The following is a 22,136-nucleotide window of genomic DNA, read 5'->3' as shown; positions in this document are numbered from 1 at the left end:
CTGCCTTCTCCTCATAAACCTTCAAACATTACCAATTAAACATCTATCTAACTCCTCTTTAAATTTACACACTGTCCCAGAATCCACAGCACTTTCGGGTAGTGAATTCCACAGATTCATCACTCTTTGAAAGAAATAGTTTCTCCTCCGTTCTTTTGTAGATTTGCTTCCCCTTATTCCTAGACTATGACCTCCAATTCTAGAATGCCTCATAAGAAGGAGCACCTGCCCCGTGTCTATTTTATCTATACCCTTTATCATCTTGAATACCTCAATTAGATCTCCCCTCATTCTTCTAAATTCCAGACGGTATAGACCTCAGCTGTTAAATTCCTCTTCATACAACAAACCCCTCATCCTTGGGATCAGTCTAGTGAACCTCCTTTGAACTGTCTCCAATGCAATACACCTCAAATAAGAAGACGAAAACTGTGCACAGTACTCCAGGTGCATTCTCAGTAATGCCTTGTGTAATTGCAATAATACTTCCTTACCTTTATATACTATTTCTTTAGCTATAAAAGCCAACATTCCATTTGTTTTTTTTTATTATCTGCTCTACCTGCATGCTAGTTTTCTGTGACTCATGAACAAGGACAGCCAGATCCCTGTGCACCAGAGTACCCCAAAGTCTCTCCTCATTTAGATGGTAGGTTGCCTTCCTAATTTTCCAACCAAAATGCATGACCTCATACCTATCCGCATTAAACTCCATCTGCTTCACTTTGGTCCACTCTCTTAACCTATCTATATCCATTTGTAAGGTTCTTATTTCCTAATTGCAATTTACTGACCTGCCTATTTTTTGTGTCATCTGCAAATTTGGCCAAAGTGCCTTCTATCCCTGTATCCAAGTCATTAATGTAGACGGTAAATAAGTGTGGCCAAGGACCAAACCCTGTGCCCTCCACTTGTCACTTCTTGCCATCTCGAAAAAAAGAATTTATTCTGACACTGTCTTTAGACCAACAGCCAATCACCTATCCAAGCTAATAAACTATCCCTAATCCCCAATCTTGTGAATTAATTGTTAATTAATTAATTAGCCTTTTATGCGGCACCTTACCAAATGACTTTCGGAAGTCCGGATATATTACATCTACAAGATTCCAATGATCTTTGCTTGTTACATCTTTGAAGAATGCTAGCAAATTAGTCATACATGATTTGCCTTTCATAAAACCATGCTGACTCTGATGGATAGCGTTTCAACTTTCCAAATGTCCTGATATTGCTTCCTTGATAATTGATTCTAACACTTTGCCAACAACAGATGTTAAGATAACCAGTCTGTACTTTCCCACATATTGCCTCCCCTCCCCGACCCCGGCCTTTTTGAAAAGGACTGTTACATTTGCATTTTACCAGTCCACTGGAACCTTTCCCATGTCCAGGGAATTTTGGAATATTGTGCCCAATGGATCCACTAACTCTGCTGCCACTTCCTTTAGTACCCTAGGATGTAGGTCATCAGATCTGGGGAACTTATCTGTCCTCAATCCTAATAGTTTGATGAGTACCTGTTCCCTATCGATGTTGATTTTTCTAAGTTCTGCCCCTTCTTTTACCTCTGACTTGCCCGTTCCAATAGAAACAGTACTATTGTCCTCCACTGTGAAAACTGAGCCGAAGTATTGATTTAGCATCTCAGCTATTTCAGTGTTCCCCACTATTAATTCTCTGGTTTCATCTTCTAAGGGACCAACATTCACTTTAGTGACTCTCTTCCACCTTATATACCTATAGAGGCTTCGGGTGGCATCATTGTGGCAGTGCAGGAGGCCCATGATGGACATGTCATCAAGAGAATGGGAGGGGGAGTGGAAATGGTTTGCGACTGGGAGGTGCAGTTGTTTTTTGCGAACTGAGCGGAGGTGTTCTGCAAAGCGGTCCCCAAGCCTCCGCTTGGTTCATTCTCTTGATGACATGTCCATCATGGGCCTCCTGCACTGCCACAATGATGCCACCCGAAGGTTGCAGGAACAGCAACTCATATTCCGCCTGGGAACCCTGCAGCCATATGGTATCAATGTGGACTTCACCAGTTTCAAAATCTCCCCTTCCCCTACTGCATCCCTCAACCAGCCCAGTTCGTCTCCTCCCCCCACTGCACCACACAACCAGCCCAGCTCTTCCCCCCCACCCACTGCATCCCAAAACCAGTCCAACCTGTCTCTGCCTCCCTAACCGGTTCTTCCTCTCACCCATCCCTTCCTCCCACCCCAAGCCGCACCCCCCGCTACCTACTAACCTCATCCCACCTCCTTGACCTGTCCGTCTTCCCTGGACTGACCTATCCCCTCCCTACCTCCCCACCTACACTCTCTCCACCTATCTTCTTTACTCTCCATCTTCGGTCCGCCTCCCCCTCTCTCCCTATTTATTCCAGTTCCCTCCCCCCATCCCCCTCTCTGATGAAGGGTCTAGGCCCGAAACGTCAGCTTTTGTGCTCCTGAGATGCTGCTTGACATACCATACATAATGTTGATTTGGTATCCCATAATGGTCTAGGCCACAACTCTATTTTTCTGAAAATTGGGAATCCAATGTTAATTTCAGCTCTCTTCCCAAAATTGGTTGATGTAGTGTAGTTTAGGCTGCTTCCAGAATAGTTCAGTACCACATTCAATTAAAATATATGCCAGTGAGGAAGAAAGATGGTAAGGGAGTAAAAAAACATGCAAGGCTAAACAAGGAAGTCAAGATCAATATAAAGTCAAAAACTAAGGGATACCAGATTGCAAAGGCCAGTGGCAGGCTGGAAGATTGGGAAACTTTCAAACATAAACATAGGGATACTAAAACATTAATAAAAATAGTTAAAATAAACTAGGAAAGAAAACTAGCTCAAAATATTAAAAAGGACACCAAAAGCCTCTATAGGTATATAAGGTGGAAGAGAGTCACTAAAGTGAATGTTGGTCCCTTAGAAGATGAAACCAGAGAATTAATAGTGGGGAACACTGAAATAGCTGAGATGCTAAATCAATACTTCGGCTCAGTTTTCACAGTGGAGGACAATAGTACTGTTTCTATTGGAACGGGCAAGTCAGAGGTAAAAGAAGGGGCAGAACTTAGAAAAATCAACATCGATAGGGAACAGGTACTCATCAAACTATTAGGATTGAGGACAGATAAGTTCCCCAGATCTGATGACCTACATCCTAGGGTACTAAAGGAAGTGGCAGCAGAGTTAGTGGATCCATTGGGCACAATATTCCAAAATTCCCTGGACATGGGAAAGGTTCCAGTGGACTGGTAAAATGCAAATGTAACAGTCCTTTTCAAAAAGGCCGGGGTCGGGGAGGGGAGGCAATATGTGGGAAAGTACAGACTGGTTATCTTAACATCTGTTGTTGGCAAAGTGTTAGAATCAATTATCAAGGAAGCAATATCAGGACATTTGGAAAGTTGAAACGCTATCCATCAGAGTCAGCATGGTTTTATGAAAGGCAAATCATGTATGACTAATTTGCTAGCATTCTTCAAAGATGTAACAAGCAAAGATCATTGGAATCTTGTAGATGTAATATATCCGGACTTCCGAAAGTCATTTGGTAAGGTGCCGCATAAAAGGCTAATTAATTAATTAACAATTAATTCACAAGATTGGGGATTAGGGATAGTTTATTAGCTTGGATAGGTGATTGGCTGTTGGTCTAAAGACAGTGTCAGAATAAATTCTTTTTTTCGAGATGGCAAGAAGTGACAAGTGGAGGGCACAGGGTTTGGTCCTTGGCCACACTTATTTACCGTCTACATTAATGACTTGGATACAGGGATAGAAGGCACTTTGGCCAAATTTGCAGATGACACAAAAAATAGGCAGGTCAGTAAATTGCAATTAGGAAATAAGAACCTTACAAATGGATATAGATAGGTTAAGAGAGTGGACCAAAGTGAAGCAGATGGAGTTTAATGCGGATAGGTATGAGGTCATGCATTTTGGTTGGAAAATTAGGAAGGCAACCTACCATCTAAATGAGGAGAGACTTTGGGGTACTCTGGTGCACAGGGATCTGGCTGTCCTTGTTCATGAGTCACAGAAAACTAGCATGCAGGTAGAGCAGATAATAAAAAAAAACAAATGGAATGTTGGCTTTTATAGCTAAAGAAATAGTATATAAAGGTAAGGAAGTATTATTGCAATTACACAAGGCATTACTGAGAATGCACCTGGAGTACTGTGCACAGTTTTCGTCTTCTTATTTGAGGTGTATTGCATTGGAGACAGTTCAAAGGAGGTTCACTAGACTGATCCCAAGGATGAGGGGTTTGTTGTATGAAGAGGAATTTAACAGCTGAGGTCTATACCGTCTGGAATTTAGAAGAATGAGGGGAGATCTAATTGAGGTATTCAAGATGATAAAGGGTATAGATAAAATAGACACGGGGCAGGTGCTCCTTCTTATGAGGCATTCTAGAATTGGAGGTCATAGTCTAGGAATAAGGGGAAGCAAATCTACAAAAGAACGGAGGAGAAACTATTTCTTTCAAAGAGTGATGAATCTGTGGAATTCACTACCCGAAAGTGCTGTGGATTCTGGGACAGTGTGTAAATTTAAAGAGGAGTTAGATAGATGTTTAATTGGTAATGTTTGAAGGTTTATGAGGAGAAGGCAGGAAAATGGGGGTGAGGGGCATATCAGCCATAATCACATGGTGGAGCTGATTCGATGGGCAAAATGACTTAATTCTGCCCCTATTTCTTATGAACCTATGAATTTATTAAAACTGCAGGCTGCAGTCTGACACTTTTAATTTGTTTCATCCAGATTTCCTTCCTGGCTATCCTGACACACTATGATTTGGGTACATTGCCGCTTAAATTTCACCTGACAATGATAAAAGCATTGCTTCTTGATAATGCAGTGTGAAGCTGGAGGAACATCGTAGGTAAGGCAGTATCAGAAGGGCAGTAAAGTTGATGTTTTGAGTCTGTATCCTTCTTCAGAAAGGACCCTTTCTCTAAAGAAGAGTCTGACCAAAACGTCTTTCCTGCTCCTCTGATGCAGTCTGGCCTACTGTGTTCCTCCAGCTCCACACAGTGTTATCTCTGACTCCAACATCTGCAGTTCTTGCTGTTTCACTATTGCTTCTTGAGGTGCGATTGCCTTCAGCAGCACACTGGTCACTTTCCAATCACAAGCAATTTTGAGCAGTATTCTTGCTCATCAATTTTGGTTTCGTGGTTTGAGAGTTGGGCACTAATCACTCTCTTATTCAAAGTTCTTTCCTTGTGCATGATTTCTGCAACATTCCTGTTCATATCATACATTGGATGCAATTCATCAATAATCACATAACAGGAGCTTTTAAACAAAGCTGCACCAAAATGCAAAAACTTACTGATAGAATTTGGTCACCTCTTCGCAGCTCCCCACTGAGATCTGCTGGGCCACCTGCCAGGATAAACGAAATGAATATTCCTTCACCATCTTCACCCCCAACAATGTTAAAGCCTAATCCACCAGATCCTCTGTGAAGCACAAATTTCCTTGGTTCCCTGTAAATATAAGAAAGTAATACGAAAGTCAGGGAATTTAAAGCTATTTTCTTTACTTTTAACCTGTTTGTTAAGAACATAGATTGGTGCCAGTGATTTACACCAAACAAACTAGTCACAAAAGTTGCATCATTAGAGAATCAATCATTCTGTTTCCAATTTCTGAAGGATTTAAAATTATTACATGGTTTATGATGTCTGCATTTTGTCAATGCTAATCATTAAGTTATATAAAAACAAATAGCTGATTAACTGGAGAAGTTTCAGGAATAGGAACCTTTGGCAAAAATAAAGAAAAATTCAAGTCAAATTAGATTTTAGTGAAATCATTCCTAATTTGAAAAATCTTTTTCAGTTTCAATGGATAAGATGGGTGAAGAGATAAAACCTTACATTTTTAATAGCTGCGTTATTCTTATAATTGTTCAGTTAAACTTGAAAATGTTCACCCTAACGTCACCTTAAATTTGAAAATAAGTCAAGTAGTTTTCCAGCAAGCACAGAACAAAACCTTTTTAAATTTGCAGAATGTACACTGCACTCAATTTTTTTCTCATAATTGTCAATGAATTTTCTCTATTCTGCCCAAATCTGTGATGACATTCCAGCCTTTCAAAATCTTCAGTTTTCCAGGTTGACGCTGGGAGAATATTTCCCCAAGTAGGAGATTGAGAACCAGTGGTCATAGCTACAGTCCAGAGCCCTAGTATTTAGAATTAAGATGAGGTGAAATTTCTTTATTTAAAAGATGGTTGTGAATCCTTGAAATTTGCTGTCTCAGCAAGCAGTGGAAGCTCCAACTTTAGTATATTAAAGGCAGGGATCAAGAGGCCTCTGGCTACTAAGCGGATCAAGCATAACGGGAACAGTACAGGAAGGTGAAATCAAGGTAAATCAGCCATGATCAAATTGAAAGAGACAGCAGGCTTGTGGAAGGGGTGGTCAACTGCTGTCCTTTTCTTCGTTCTTGTATTCTCATGTTCAAGATCTTTAGAACCTGCATTCTTCCACATTGTACCATCCTTCTGGTGTTCTAAGGTCAGGTTTAGCTCCCACAACATTTCAACCACATTGCAACATCAGTTTCAGAGGTCAAATTCGCTTTAACTAGTTGTAGGTAATCAAAACATTGGTCCCATGCTCAGGTAACTAGTCAATCAATATTTAATATTATCTCATGCTGAAATCACTCATGTGGTGCTTGTGTTGCAGCCAATAGATACAGTTAATTTACGCAATTCTGATGTTTAGTTTCAGGGATTAATTCATTCATTCCGTTTCATGTTTGTTTTCCCTTGAATGGCATGTAGCTAGAAATGTAGAAAATTATAAAAACTGAAAGAACAGTGGATGCTGTGAATCAGGAACAAAAACAAAGTTGCTGGAAGAGTTCAGCAGGTCTGGCAGCATCTGCGGAGAAAAGAACAGAGTTAATGTTTCAGGTCCAATGGCCCTTCCTCAGAGCCAGAGGAAAAAGCAGTGTTAATGTTTTGGGTCCAGAGACCCTTCCTCAGAATCAGTTCTGCTGAGCTTTTCCAGCAACTTTGTTTTTGTTCATGATATAGAAAATTATGTCTGATACCTTATAAGAAGTTTACATTGGTTAGAAGTAAACCTAATACAATTATATGTATAAATATATTAATATATATTTCATCCACATAAAAAGAACTATGCTCAAAAACAGTTGGAAACAATACTTAATCACATCCGCTTGCCTTCAGTTATATTTCAACATCTATAATTTTATTTAGCTATGAACTAGGTATTATACATTGTCTTGCTGTTTGAGGTTTGTAATATGAAATCCATGGATCAAACATGATTAAGTTTGTTCGGACAAAGATAGGTGCTCTGTTCCTTTGTTAAAATGCAACTTTTTGCCTATATCCATTTCTCAGCTACAAAGGCTAGGTCTTGCTTAGCTGTGATTTTACTTGCAGTGCCCACTGCTAAGATTCATACTTGAATGTCCATTCTTCATTTGACTGTGGGGGACATCATATTGAATGTGTTCTTGTCTAACAACAATAAATCAAATCATGTCTTCATTTGACACTTAAAACATCGTAAAAAAACCACTGAATAACAATCAAGAATGTGAACAATTGTAAGTTATATATTCCCTGGCTGAAGGAGCTGAAAGCAACTGTAGACCCATCTGCTGCACTGACAGGGATCAAATAACGCAGCAAAAACCATCAGGATGCCAAAAGAAATTTTCATCAAATACTCTTTATTCATTTTGTACCACTTCATGTGTTCATGCATTTAATTTATTTCTTTTAATAACTCTCTGAAAATTTGCATGGGAAGTTAAGTCAACCAAACAGCCTGCATATTGTTTTATATTCACAGTTAACATTAAGAATTTTAGGCTTTATAACTTTATGTTAATTTCTCCAATCATAATAACAAAACTGTATTTTATGTTACTTATGAAAGATTTTTTCAGTAGTTTATTTAAAATTCTGTTGTGCATATTTAAATTTTATTCTCAAATTTAGTTTGCTTCCACTCTTCTGAGATTACTGTTAGGCTGGCCATACAGTTTGGTTAACATCTTATCTCATCATGCTCATTAGCACTAGAATTAGAAAGTATAAATTTGACAATGAAATTTACTATTCTGAGCTTCATATTGATGACTTGGATTAAGGAAACAAATATAATAATGATTAGTAAAAACATAAAGATAGTCAGGAATGTAATATGTAAAGAGGGGACAGAAAGGAAAGGAGATCTAAGACAGGTAACTAAAGGCCAGATAGCTTAATATCTGCTATCGGGAAAATGTTGCAGCCCATTATTAAAGGATGTAATAGCAGAGCATTTAGAAATACGTAACAAGACCAAGCAATGTCAGCATGGGTTCTTGAAGAGGAAATCATGCCTGATAGATTTACTAATTCATTGATGAGATCATAAGTAGGACGTGTAAAGGGGAAGCAATGGATGCAATATATTTAGACTTTCAGAAAATATTTAATAAGGCATCATACATTAGGCTACTTCATAAAGAACCAAAGGCATCACAGTCATGCTGACTATGGGTAGAGGACTGGCTAACATACAGAAGACAGACAGTTGGGATAAGGGGAATATTTTCAGAACAGCAATCTGTAAATAATGGTCTGCCACAGGAATCGGTGTAGTGCTGTGGTTTCACAGAAGGAGTCTGCAATAGGATATGGTTAGATTAAGTAAGGGGGCAAAAATTTGACAAATGGAGTATTATGTAGGAAATGTGGAAAATGCCCACTTTGGCAGAAAGAATAGAAAATCAACCCATTACTTAAATTGCCTGAGATTGCAGAACTCTGAGGTAGAGAGATATTGGTACCCTGGTGCAGAAGTCATAGAAAATTATTATACAACAATTAATTAGGAAGGCAAATGGAATGTTGTCAACTATGGAACATAAAAGTTGGGATTCTTTTCCGCATTTATATGGATGACATATGGAGTACTGTGCTCAGTTTTGGTTTGCCTAATAAGAAAGAATATAAAGGTGTCAGAAGCAGTTCAGGGAAGGTTCACCCACTGATATCTGGAATAGATATTGGGGTGAGTGTCTGGTGGGAATTCCTTACGAGGGAGGATTGGACAAGCTGGGTTTGTATACTCTGGAGTTTCAAAGAGGTGAAACTACTGAGACATACAAGATCCTGAGAAGACTTGACAGGGAAGATGCTGAAAGGATACTTTCCCTGTCGAGGAAACTACAACTACAGAATATGACTGCTCCAGGATATGTCATGGAATCCCTGGACAGGCTGACTAAAACAAAAACAACTAAAATAAAGCACCTTCCTTTAAGATAACAATGGGAAATAGTCTCTGTGAATGTCATGACTCTCTGGGCTATTCTTCCCCAAAGTGCTGAGTAGGTTGAGTTACTGAATGTTTTTAAGCCAGAGGTGATAAATACTTACTAACAAGAGAGTCTTGGGTTATAGGAGATAGAAAGGACTGTAGAATTAAGTTCATAAGCAAATAAAATAGGATCTTAGTGAACAACAAAGCAGGTTTGAGGAGCTGAATGGTGCTGATTTCTATGTTTTATATTGAAATTATTCACATTGAATTTTAATAAGGAACCAATTAGCTGTCAGAATGAACTGAACCCTTCATGTTTTCAAGTGACCATTTTTTCTCCCTAAGGTTGATTCTCCCTCGTTATCCAGAAGTTATTTATCATTATACGGATATGGTTCTGCAGCTGTGATAATTGGCCTGAAGGTCAGTGTGGACAAACCAGGCAATTGTACAAAATGTTGGAGTTGTTGGTTGGTTCGCCAAGCTGACTGGTTTTTGTGCAATTGTTTTGTCTCCCTTCTAGGTGACATCTTCAGTGCTGGATGTGAGTTTGCTCGCTGAGCTGGAAGGTTCGTTTTTAGATGTTTCGTCACCATTCTAGGTAACATCATCAGTGAGCCTCCGACGAAGTGCTAGTGTTATGTCCCGCTTTCTATCTATCTGGTTAGGTTTCCTTGAGTTGGTGATGTCATTTCCTGTTCCTTTTCTCAGGGGATGGTAGATTGGCTCCAAATCAATGTGTTTGTTGATGGAGTTCCGGTTGGAATGCCATGCTTCTAGGAATTCTCGTGCGTGTCTCTGTTTGGCATGTCCTAGGATGGATGTGTTGTCCCAATCAAAGTGGTGTCCTTCCTCATCTGTATGTAAGGATACGAGCGATAGTGGGTCATGTCATTTTGTGGCTAGTTGATGTTCAGAGAAAAGGAACCGGAAATGACATCACCAATGCAGGAAATGACATCACCAACCCAAGGAAACCTAACCAGATAAATAGAAAGCGGGACATAACACCAACGCTTTGTCGGAGGCTCACTGTTGATGTTACCTAGAATGGTGACGAAACATCTGGGAACAAACCGGCAAGCTCAGTGAACTAGCTGACATCTCGAACACGATAAAGACCCACTCTCTTGTGGACCGAGAGGACGAGAGTGCTATCTTGGAGGTGAAAGGAGGACGTCGGGTTGGCTGTGCACCCTTGCGACCAGTGGATCTTAATGCTGGCTTCGGCCTAACGCTGGTTCAGGGGAGCAGCCAACCTGCAACGATGGCTGCGGCAAGTGCTCGTGCCCCAGGTCAGGGGGTCCGGAACACCATCCGTGTTTCTGTAAAGAAGGTGGATGAAGGTGCACCTGTGGACCGCACCTTCTTCATGAAGAGGGTCCTGTTGGACTGTTGTGGGTTCGCTGCTGCGGACATTTACTGCCTGCAGGATTTCCCCGGAGGGGGTTTTTACGACGTGACCTTCCGGAGTGCCAAGCTTTCCGAGCGCTTCCTGGAGATTTTCAAGGAGAAAGGAGGTGAGGGCCCCCTCTCTGTATTGACCGCTGTCCCACTGTTTGTGATGCCAGCACAGAGGAGCCGTATGGTGACTGTACACATGTACAACCCGCATGTGCCAGCAGTTGATGTCCTGACCTTCCTCGGAAGGTATGTGAAGGTGGAAGGGGACCTAACTGACATCGTGGACCCCTTTGGCATCTGGACGAGTAAGAGGCAGGTCAAGGTGACGCTGAGGATGGGCGCAGACGGGGATGTCGCACACCCACCGTCCAGCTTCGCGATCGGCGGGAGCAGGGGCTACCTGACCTATGCAGGGCAACCTAAAGTCTGCCATGCCTGTGGTAGGTCAGGTCACATGGCGGCCGACTGCAAAGCCACCATCTGCAGGAACTGCAGGGAGGAGGGACACCTTGCAAAGGGTTGCCCACGAGAGAGAAGCTGCAACCTTTGCGGGGAAGCGGGCCACTTCTATAGGGCATGCCCGCGGCGGGGTACCACCTACGCCCAGGTCGCCGGCAGGGGAAATGCGGGGCCAGCCCCCCCGGAGGAGAGGAAGGCACCAGGGCCAAGCAAGGACCCCACTAATGTGCAGGAGGGCCAGGCCGTGCAGGAGGGCCCAGCGCTGCAGGATGGGCCCAAGGCCAGCAAAGCACCCCTGCAGGCTCCGATCCCCCCCGACAACCCGGAGCCAATGGAGGCGGCGACAGGCGACCCAGGGGAGTGGACAACAGTACGGAAAGCGAGGAGGAAGGTGCGTCGACGGGCCCAGGAACCGCAACCATCAGGCGCGAAGAGGCAGCTACAGGGGGGCTATAAGAGCTCCTCTGACGAGGAGGATTCGGAGAGGGCCCACCCGAAGCAGAAGTTAAAGGTCTCGAGGGGGAAGGAACGCAGCACCCCGCTTCCAGGTGACGGGAGGCGTCCTGAGGCTCCCTCCGACGCCCAGTCAAGTGCCGCTGGAGCACTGGAGGGCCCCCCAGAACTTCCAGGCGGGAAGGAGGAAACAGCACATCCCCAGCCTGACCCGGAGCCGGACCCTCCTGCCTCCGCACCCCTGACGGGGGGATGCCACCCGGAAGGCAGCACGGATGGTTTTCTGAGCCCGGAGAGCGTCCAGCAGTTAGCCCGGGCAATGGGCATGAAGGGACAGATGGAGGGGCTGGACCTTGGACTTGGGGAGGGTACTGCGGTCACTGCCCACAATGGGGGTACGAGTTGCGAGCATTAATGTGCGCAGCGTCAAGTCAACCACGAGATGTGTGTCCACGTTGGCCTACCTGACCACCATCGAGGCGGACCTCCTGTTTCTTCAGGAGTGCGGGATACCGCACCTCGGCAGGTACGGGAAATGGTCCGGCGCCTGGACCTGTGGGCCTTCGATCTGGTCGGGGGGTAACGACTGTCGCTCCTCGGGCCTGGCTATTCTGCTGCGGGGGCGCGGCTTCACCATCTCTCAAGTTCACGAGGTGGTGGGGCGCGCCTCCTAGTGGCTGACATCGCCTACAGGAATGCTCCCGAGGCTGATCAACGTGTACGCCCCAGCGGGACGGAGTGAGCGGTCGGCCGTCCTGCAGCAGCTTCCACCCCTGCTGGCTACGTCCAGGCCGGTCATCCTAGGCGGAGACTTCAACTGCATCATTGATGCAGATGGAAGATCCGGCGTGGGGACAGCGGGTGGGGGGAGTCAACTGGATGTCACGTCCAGATTCCTGATGGGCACGGTGAAGGACGCCAAGCTGCTCGACGTCTTCAGCACCCCTGCAGACGGAGCGCAGCAGAGGTACACCTGGTCGCGTCCAGACGGGTCTATCCGCTCAAGGATAGACTTCCTGTTTGTGTCACGGACGTTCTCGGTCAGGTCCACCGGCGTCGAGCCAGTGTTCTTCTCTGACCACTGCCTCCTGCTGGCCGACTGTCACTTACAGGACGACCAGCCGACTGGCAAGGGGACGTGGAAGCTCAACACGACTCTGTTGACCCCAGAGAACGTCGAGGAGCTTAAGAGGGAGTACGCCGGTTGGAGAACCGTGAAACCCCTCTTTGAGTCTCCAGGCGACTGGTGGGAGACGGTGAAGGAGAACATCAAGAGGTTCTTTGTCCTCAAGGGTGTTCAGAAGGCAAGAGAGAGGAGGGGAAAGCTGTCGCGACTCCAGAAAAGGGTGCAGTACCTGCTCCTTCTGCAGTTGATGGGGGTCGATGTCACGGAGGACCTCCGCGAGGTGAGGGGCCAGCAAGCCTCGCTCTTCGCCGCGGAGGCCTCCAGGATAATCTTCCGGTCCAGGGTCCGCTCCATGGAGCAGGACGAGACGTGCTCGCGTTTCTTCTTTCAGAAGGTGCACAAAGAGAGCTCTGTGCTTAGCCGGCTGAAGGAGGACGACGGCTCGGTGACGTCGTCTCGGCCCGACATTCTGAGGATCAGCAGATCCTTCTATGCCGGACTGTACGACACGAAGCCCACGGACAGCACGGCCTCCGAGTCGTTCCTGTCGTCTATCACGGAGGTCTTAGACGACGGCACGAGGGAGTGGCTGGACCGGCCGATATCCCTGGACGAGCTGGCCAGAGTCCTCAAGTCCTTGCAGAGGAATAGGACTCCCGGAAGCGACGGCTTACCGGTCGAGCTGTATTCCGCTCTGTGGGTCCTGGTCGGCCAGGACCTGCTGGAGGTGTACGATAGTGCGCTTCAGGCAGGGGAAATGTGCAAGTCCATGAGGAAGGGCATCATCACCCTCATTTACAAGAGGAAGGGGGAGAGGGAAGAAATTAAGAATTGGCGTCCCATTTCACTTTTGAACGTGGACTACAAAATCCTGGCCAAGGTCATTGCCAACTGGATCAGGTCTGTCCTGGAGTCAGTGATTCACCCTGACCAAACCTGTGCTGTGCCGGGCAGGAAGATCGCTGAGAGCCTCGCGCTCATCAGGGATACGATCGCCTACGTACAGGACAGGTGGGTGGACACCTGCCTCGTCAGCCTTACCAGGAGAAGGCCTTCGACAGGGTCTCTCATGCTTACATGAGGGACGTCCTCTCCAAATTGGGGTTCGGGGAGGGCATCCGCAATTGGATCCGGCTGCTCTACGCCAACATCGTTAGCGCAGTCTCGATCAACGGGTGGGAATCAGACAGTTTTCCTGTTAGATCTGGAGTCAGTCAGGGCTGCCCACTCTCTCCTGCCTTGTTCGTGTGCTGTGTGGAGCCCTTCGCCGCCTCCATCAGGAAGGACGTGAGCCTGAAGGGCGTGACTATCCCAGGCAGCGGAGGCCTTCAGGTCAAGACCTCCCTGTACATGGACGATGTCGCTGTCTTCTGCGCCGATCGTCGGTCGGTGAGTAGACTATTGGACATCTGCGGCCAGTTTGAACTGGCCTCGGGTTCCAAAGTCAATAGGGGTAAGAGCGAGGTCATGTTCTTCGGGAACTGGGACGACTGCTCCTTCATCCCCTTCACCGTCAGGACAGACTACCTGAAGGTGCTGGGTGTTTGGTTTGGTGGAGCTGGGGCATGCACTAAGACTTGGGAGGAGCGTATCGCCAAATTGAAGCAGAAGCTGGGCAGGTGGACGCTCCGGTCCCTCTCCATCGCGGGTAAGAACCTGGTTGTCAGGTGCGAGGGGCTTTCGGTACTGTTATATGTGGCGCAGGCCTGGCCTATTCCCTGGACCTGCGCCGCTGCGGTCACCCGGGACATCTTCCACTTCATTTGGGGGTCGAGGATGGACCGGGTCCGCAGAGACACCATGTACAAAGACCTGGGAAAGGGCGTACCGAACGCCACCCTCGCCCTGATGGCTACCTTTGTGTGCGGCTGCATCAAGCTGTGCGTAGATCCTCAGTATGCAAACACCAAGTGTCACTACGTACTGAGGTTCTACCTGTCCCCGGTGTTGCGAAGGATGGGCCTGGCCTCGTTGCCGCGGAACGCTCCGAGTAGTTGGACCGTTCCGTACCACCTGTCCTTCGTGGAGAAATTTTTGAAAGGAAACACCTTTGACCACAAGGCCGTCAGGCAGTGGTCAGCACATAGTATCCTCGGGATCCTTCGGGAAAAGGAGAGGGTGGATCCTGTCGTGTGGTTCCCCACGCAGACTGCCAAAGTCATTTGGCAGAATGCCTCATCGCCAGAACTTTCAAACAAGCACAAGGACATTGCTTGGCTGGCGGTGAGAGGGGCTCTGCCAGTGAGATCCTTTATGCATGCCCGGAATCTCTGCACCACCGCACGCTGCCCTCGAGGTGGCTGCGGGGGGGGACGAGACTGTCGATCACCTCCTTCTGGAGTGTGCCTATGCGCAGGAGGTCTGGAGGGGGATGCAGTGGTATTTGTCGAGGTTCGTCCCTAGCAGCTCCGTGACACGGGAGTCCGTGCTCTACGGGCTGTTTCCGGGGACGCACACCGAGACCAACATCAACTGCGCCTGGAGGACCATCAATGCGGTGAAAGACGCTCTTTGGTCTGCCCGCAACTTGCTGGTCTGCCAGCTGAAAGAACTGACCCCGACCGAGTGTTGCAGACTGGCGCACTCCAAAGGTCCAGGACTACGTGCTGAGGGACGCGCTAAAGCTTGGGGCAGCCGCCGCCAAGGCGCGGTGGGGAAAGACCACCGTGTGAGCCCCCTCGTCCAGAAAATGGAAAAGAACCCTATCTGGTAACTGGGCCCAGCTGGCACCTTCCCCAACTGGTCAGGGGGCCGACTGGGACTGTGCGGGGTGACGACTGCCGGGGCGGTTTCTTTGCTTTGTTTTTTTTCTCTCTGTTTTGTTTTTTTCCTTTAGTTGGTGTACGTACCCCCGGGTTACCTGGAGTGGCTTGCATGACTGGGTAGGTGTATAAATGTTTTATTTTTTTGTACATTCTATGAATAAAGTATATTTTTTCAAATAAAAAAAAGGTGAGGAAACGTCTGAAAACTAACCTTCCAGCTCAGCGAGCAAACTCACATTCAGAACCTCAACCTGAGCTACAAATCTTCTCAAAACTCGCTATCTTCAGTGCTCTCCAGCCTCCTTTGAAGCACTGTTGTTCTGTCCCACTCTGAATTTATATGGTCTGGTCTGTCATGGTGGGTAGTCCTGTTTCTGGTTTTGCATCATAGTGGTGTCATGCAAAATGTCACAACTTAGCATAATGTTGTCCTCATCTGTCTTTCTTACACAGCCACTTTTAGTAGAAATCAGTGGATAATGATCAGAAGCAAGAACTGTGGGAACTCAAGAATATCAGAAGCAGGATCAGGAGAAGGCCATTTGGCCTATACTTTCTTCCAAAAGGATCATTTATTACAACCAGCAGACTTGTGTGTCACATGGCCAGTGATAACTGGGGTCTCATGTCTGAGACTGTACCCATTTCAAAATGAGTCAAAGCAAAATTTGAAATAAAGCTGGGATTTAGTCCGTTGTGAAACAAGTAGAGTTTAAACCACTTAAAAGTTGTAAGTAGAGGGTAAGCATCAGAATCAAATGAATTGAAACTAAATCAGGGTTCCAGTAGTGATTGTGATAATCGGAACTGCAGATGCTGGAGAATCCAAGATAATAAAATCACATTTTATTATCTTCCAGTACTGATTTTTTGTTTTGTAAATGTACTAAAATATTTTAACATAATGACATTTGCCCAAGAACTTATTGATCGGGAAGATTTAGTTTGGCAGAAGTTACAGTCCTTAGATGTGGACCATTTAAAAGCCATTTCTAGGTATTTGGATCTCCAGAGAGACAGAAGCAGTGCTTGAGAATGTTGGCTGAACAATTTCAGATTCAGTTAACAAATAGTAAATAGAATAAATAGTAGAAGTTGAACTGGAACCTGACTTGGTCACTTTAAGCAAACAGCTGCAAAAACTGGGATAGGAGCTGCAGTTTAATGCCAGAGAAGAGGACTTAGAACGGCAAACCCAGAAAGAAGGAACTGTTCGAAATTCAAGTTCGGAGAGAAGAAGAATTAGCCAGAGGAAAGGAGCTACAGTTTCAAGGTCAGAAATATATGGCTAAGTAATAGGTTACAATAGGGACCAGGATTTCAACATGCAGATGTTGGAATTTGAGTAGCAAGTACAGATAGATAATAACTAGATTGAGCTTGAAGCTGCCAAAGAAAATTTCATTATGCCCAATTTTTTTATTCACTCACAGGCTGTCAGCATTGCTAACTAACAACGAAAACCATCATAATATTGAAACAGGCTTCAAAGCAGTTACCAGAACAGTTACCACCGCCCACCACCAACGCCCACCAACCACCACGCCCCCCCAAGCCCCCACCCAAGCAGTGGGAATAGTGACGTTCTGTGGTCAGTTGGAAGGAAATGTCCATGATTTCCACCATGTCACCCTAGGTGACTGTTGATTACAAACAGGAGGCAATGCTTTCTGCCTTTGAATTTATTTCAGAAGCATCTCACCAGCAATTCACAAATCTATGCAAGAAACTCATATCAACACATGTGGAATTATGTTCAAGCAATCTATTGGGTACAATCTATTATACAGGGAATAGAGAGTTGGTGTTGTTAGAGAAGTTCAGAAATTGTCTCCCCTACAATATTAGGGGCAGCTCAGTGGTTAGAACTCTTGCCTCACAGCGCCAGGGACCTGGGTTCGATTCCATCCTCTGTGACTGTCTGCGTGGAGTTTGCACATTCTCCCCATGTCTGCATGGGTTTCCTCCAGGTGCTCCGATTTCCTTCCACAGTCCAAAGATGTGCAGGCTAGGTGGAATGGCTACGCTAAATTGCCCAGTGTTCAGGGATGTGTAAATTATGTGGGTTATGAGAGATGGGTCTGGGTGGTTTGCTCTGAGGGTTGGTGTGAACTTGTTGGGCCGAGGGGCCTGTTTCCACACTGTGGGGATTCTATAATTAAAATGCACCTCAACATGTACATCTAAAAGGAAGGCTGAGGCTATGAACTAACCCAAACAATTGCTGAATCACAGTAGGTGTGGACCACATGGTTAGAATCAGCAGGAGAGTGACATAAAAGGAGGCAGAGGAACAGGACCTGGATTATAAAGGATCAGAGAACGAAGAGAAATGGAAAGGCACTTCTCTAGCTTTTAAGAACAAAAATGTAGAAGAGTTCTGGGACTAACTCCAAGCTATTTTATTTGTGGCAAGACTGCAATAATAAAGAAAATTGATCATATGCGAGTGAAGGCAGTAGCAAAATAGACCATGTCCACAGTCAAAAAATTGTCACACTTTGTGCAAATACAAAGAGTGGTGGAGAAACCCATCAAGGTTTTGTGTGTAAAGGGAAAGTTATTTCTCATGGTTCTAAGGAGATGGCAAAGGAGAGTGACGTGCTGAGTATTTACATACACTGCCAGCAGGCGATAATTGAGGATTTCTACACAAAAGGAGGACTAATTCTTGAGTTTTAGTCAATGAGCTATCTGTAGAGCATTTGTATTTATAATTTCACAACAAATAGAAAGCTCCAGGATTCCAATCAATGCAAACTATGATCAACCAGCAAAAGGAGAAGAAATGAATGAACTGGATTAAAAATCAAAACCTAACTAGGAAAACAAAGCAGCACCTATATTCTGGTACAGTGTACGGAAGAAATTTGTGAATATTTTCTTCACTCTTTTCTTCACAATGCACCTCTGTAAAAATGAATATGTTTTCAAAATTCATATTTCCCTATTCACGGCAAATATATTATGACAGTATCAAAACATGTTAAAAGGATAAATCTGTTTTAAAATCTGTAGACTGGAAATCAATTAAAAATCTTCTTTAAGATGTCGATAACAGGGGGGCACGTCGATTACAATGAATGCTTTCTATTCACATTGAACAGTGTTGTCTCAACATCAAATCACAAAAGGGAGACATTTAGAGTACATCCTGCCTCGGACAACATAAGATACAAAAATTTCTTCTACCCTGAACAAACAACAAAGTGGGAGCCATCCAAGTTAATACCTAAGGCTCTAGAAAAACTGATTGCTTCACCTAAAAGACACTGGAACAGTTTACCTCCAGAGCTGGACTAATCACAGTTGGAAAGCCTGAGACAGACACTTCTACAAGTTGGAACTACAGGTCCGGAATCCTTTAGCAGAAAATCTTGGGTCCAACTGGTTTTCGGATAAAGGGCGTTTTCTGTTTGTGGATGCACTTACTTGCAAGTTCATTTGGACCCTTGGAAAGAGAAACTGCACTTTAGGTCCACTTTGGACAAGCAAAGTCTTTTTTCCCCCTCTAAAGAGGCCTAATTCAGCATGCCTACAGATCTGTTTGTGTCTGTTTTCAAAGAGACCTCAGTGTTTAGGCTAATGAAATGTGAGGCTGGATGAACACAGCAGGCCCAGCAGCATCTCAGGAGCACAAAAGCTGACGTTTCGGGTCTCTGAAGGGTCTAGGCCCGAAACATCAGCTTTTGTGCTCCTGAGATGCTGCTGGGCCTGCTGTGTTCATCCAGCCTCACATTTCATTATCTTGGATTCTCCAGCATCTGCAGTTCCCATTATCAGTGTTTAGGCTTTTTGGTTTTTGGATGTGCCAAAATAAGGTGCCTGACCTGAATGTAAAAATTGAATGTGCAGTTATCTCGAGTACAGAACTCCAAGAAGAAAATCACTGAATAAACACTCAATCTGCACAAGAAAATGCCAACTATTCAACTACAGAGCCAGTGCAACTGGATCTGGCCTCAAGCATAACTTTTTCATTTCAGCAAGAAAAAACTGAAGCAACGGACTCCAACGATATACCAGAGAAACTTTTTTGGATCTTTCTTCTTAAAAGTATTATTTCCATCTTATCTGTACCTATTTTAATCTTGTATTGGTTTTCTCAGTAATGTCTCTTTTCCCTAAGGCATTTTCATTAACAGCCTGTAATAAACTATCCATAAATCTACTTAGGCAATAGTTTTGACTGCTGGTCTACTTTAAATGGAATCATATGAACTTCAAAAAATGTTGTCCTAAATGAGTTAAATTAACTCACATTTCACACACTACACGGCAAACACCTCAACGGTTGTGACATCTGATTGTAGCCTCAACCTAACCTTCCTGCCTTCAAGCAATAACTCTGATTCCCTTGTAGATCAGTATTTAACAGCTTAGCTTTGAATATATTTAATGATTCAGCAACCTCCATTGCTGTGGTGTAACCACATATAAAGGTTAACAAACATCCAAAAGAAAAAAATTCTTTTCATCTCTGATTTAAATGTGCCCATTGTTTGAAACTGTTCCATTTAGTTCTAAATTCCACTAACAGGGGAAACATCCTCTCAACATCTGCCTTGTTGTACCACCTCTTATGTTTAATAAGCATCGTCTATTTTCCTTTGAAATTCCAAAGAGTCTGTCCCCAGCCTGCTGAATATTTCGTTATAATATAAAACCCTTTACCCAGGAATCATCCCAGTAAATCTCTTTTGAACTACCTCCAATACAAATATTCCCTTGTTTAAATATAGGGATCAAAACTGAGATACTTCCAATAACTTGTACAACTATAACAAGACTTTCCTTCTACATTCCAATCCCTGGCAGTATAAGGCCAGCATTCGATTTGCCTTTGTAATTTCTTGTTGGACTTGTATTTGTTTTTGTTTTTTTGCAGCATTATTAATCTCCATTAATTTTTTTAATACTTCCTCACAAAGTTACATTTCTCTTCTCCAAAGTTTTGCCAGTTTTCCTGATCTATCTATATATCCCTTAGCAGACTTGAATTCTCCTTACAACTTAACATTCCTATCTATATATCATGAGCAAATTTAGCTACAATACAGTCTTTGCTTCAAATAAAACATCAGTTTGGATTGTAAATAGTTGAGATCCAACATTAACCTCTGGGGTCTCCTCTAATTACAATTTGCCAATTTGAAAATGATCCATTTATCCAGGCAGTTTCCTGCTAGTTAGCCAATCCTCTGTCGATGCTAATATATTACGCACAAAATCCTGAGCTATAATCTTGTGTTGTAACCTTTTACGTGGTACCTTATTGAGTACTTTCTAAAAACCCAGCTACACCATACCATATACTAAGTGTACCTTTATCCATCTTTCCTATATCAAAAGAATTCTAATCAATTTGTCAGATATGTTTTTCCCTTTCATACCATCATGATGAATCTACTTGATCGTAACCCTGATTTTACCTTACTTAAACCATGAGGTCAGTATCAGTGTGGGTATTTCCATTCATATCAACACATTCAACTTCAATTAGAAATAAGTTTTGGAAATAAAAATAAATATTGAAAATACTGAGTAACTAAAACAAAAGAAAATAAAAATGCTGGAAATACGCAGCACGTGCATCAGCATCGATAAATTAAGATCAAACCTTGGCTCTTACCAATGTGTATAATTAAGAAGTAGTGTTTTTACCCTTAAATTAATAGTAATCTATTAAACCTCCTTATGGTAAAGTGATTAGCTTTGTCATCAGTTTCACTTCAAAGGAGGAAATCCTTCCCATGCAATCACCTTTGACATTCTATGGGAAATTTATATTCCAAAGGAAAAGACTTACAATGTGCGATAATTAGATTTCCTAAAAAGTTCCAAACTTTGTAAAGTTCCAGATCAATGGCTGTTATTTAAACAACAGAAATGAAAATTACATCTTAGAAACTGATAATAAATTCAGTGAGAAGGAGGAGTAGGAAGCCACAAATTTTTAATAGGAAATAATGTCAATGAGCAAGTGCCAGAGAAAGAGTGACGGATGGAGTGTCCAGGAATCAATATGGGGGCTTGTACTTTCTAATCAATATCTTCAGATTTGGAAGCTTAAGGCAAATTGACTGCTTACACAGGTAATGTCAAATTGACGAGAGCAGTGACTGCCAAACACTAACAAGGTGAATTAGAAAACACATATAAAGAGATAAGCAGATAGGTTGTAATAAAGTTAAATGTAAAATATTGCAAAAGGGAAGAAAACGAGTGGCCCAAATAGGTTATAACTGGTGTTGAATAATTTAAGGCTAAAGTTGAAAGAGATCAGCGAGTATTAATTCGGTCCTTGATATGTTTAGTTACTGTGAAGCAATAATTGGATGAATGAAGATGCTACATAATAGTCAAGTCAGTAGATTGTAAATCATGCTTAAAACTGTACAGTCAGATTGCGTTTTCAACACTTTGGCAGAACTTTAAAGGAAGGAGTCTACTCAAAGTGAATTATGGCAATATTTGTGTCCTGGTCAATCTCAACATTGGGAGTTTCTTGCTCCATCATGATTTTTACAAACAATGAACAGAGTTTCTTGCTTTTTCCATGACCACTTTCTTTAATAACCTAGAATGTAGATTATCAGGATTT

The 22,136-nt window shown here is 43.8% G+C and overlaps 1 protein-coding gene across 10 annotated transcripts in view; it reads right to left on the bottom strand.

The window, feature by feature from the left end:
• The window catches only part of dlg2 (discs, large homolog 2 (Drosophila)), an 891,501-nt gene that overhangs the window by 392,474 nt on the left and 476,891 nt on the right, over window positions 1-22,136 (bottom strand). For all 10 annotated transcript variants that reach the window (XM_048533248.1, XM_048533245.1, XM_048533246.1 and 7 more), the window contains one exon: window positions 5,350-5,506. In XM_048533248.1, the coding sequence (XP_048389205.1) occupies window positions 5,350-5,506 (157 nt within the window). The remainder of the gene's footprint in view (window positions 1-5,349; window positions 5,507-22,136) is intronic.

This window comes from Stegostoma tigrinum, chromosome 6 (genome assembly GCF_030684315.1).
Source record: "Stegostoma tigrinum isolate sSteTig4 chromosome 6, sSteTig4.hap1, whole genome shotgun sequence".
NCBI classification, from domain to species: Eukaryota; Metazoa; Chordata; class Chondrichthyes; order Orectolobiformes; family Stegostomatidae; genus Stegostoma; species Stegostoma tigrinum.
This window is presented reverse-complemented; position numbering and strand designations above follow the sequence as displayed.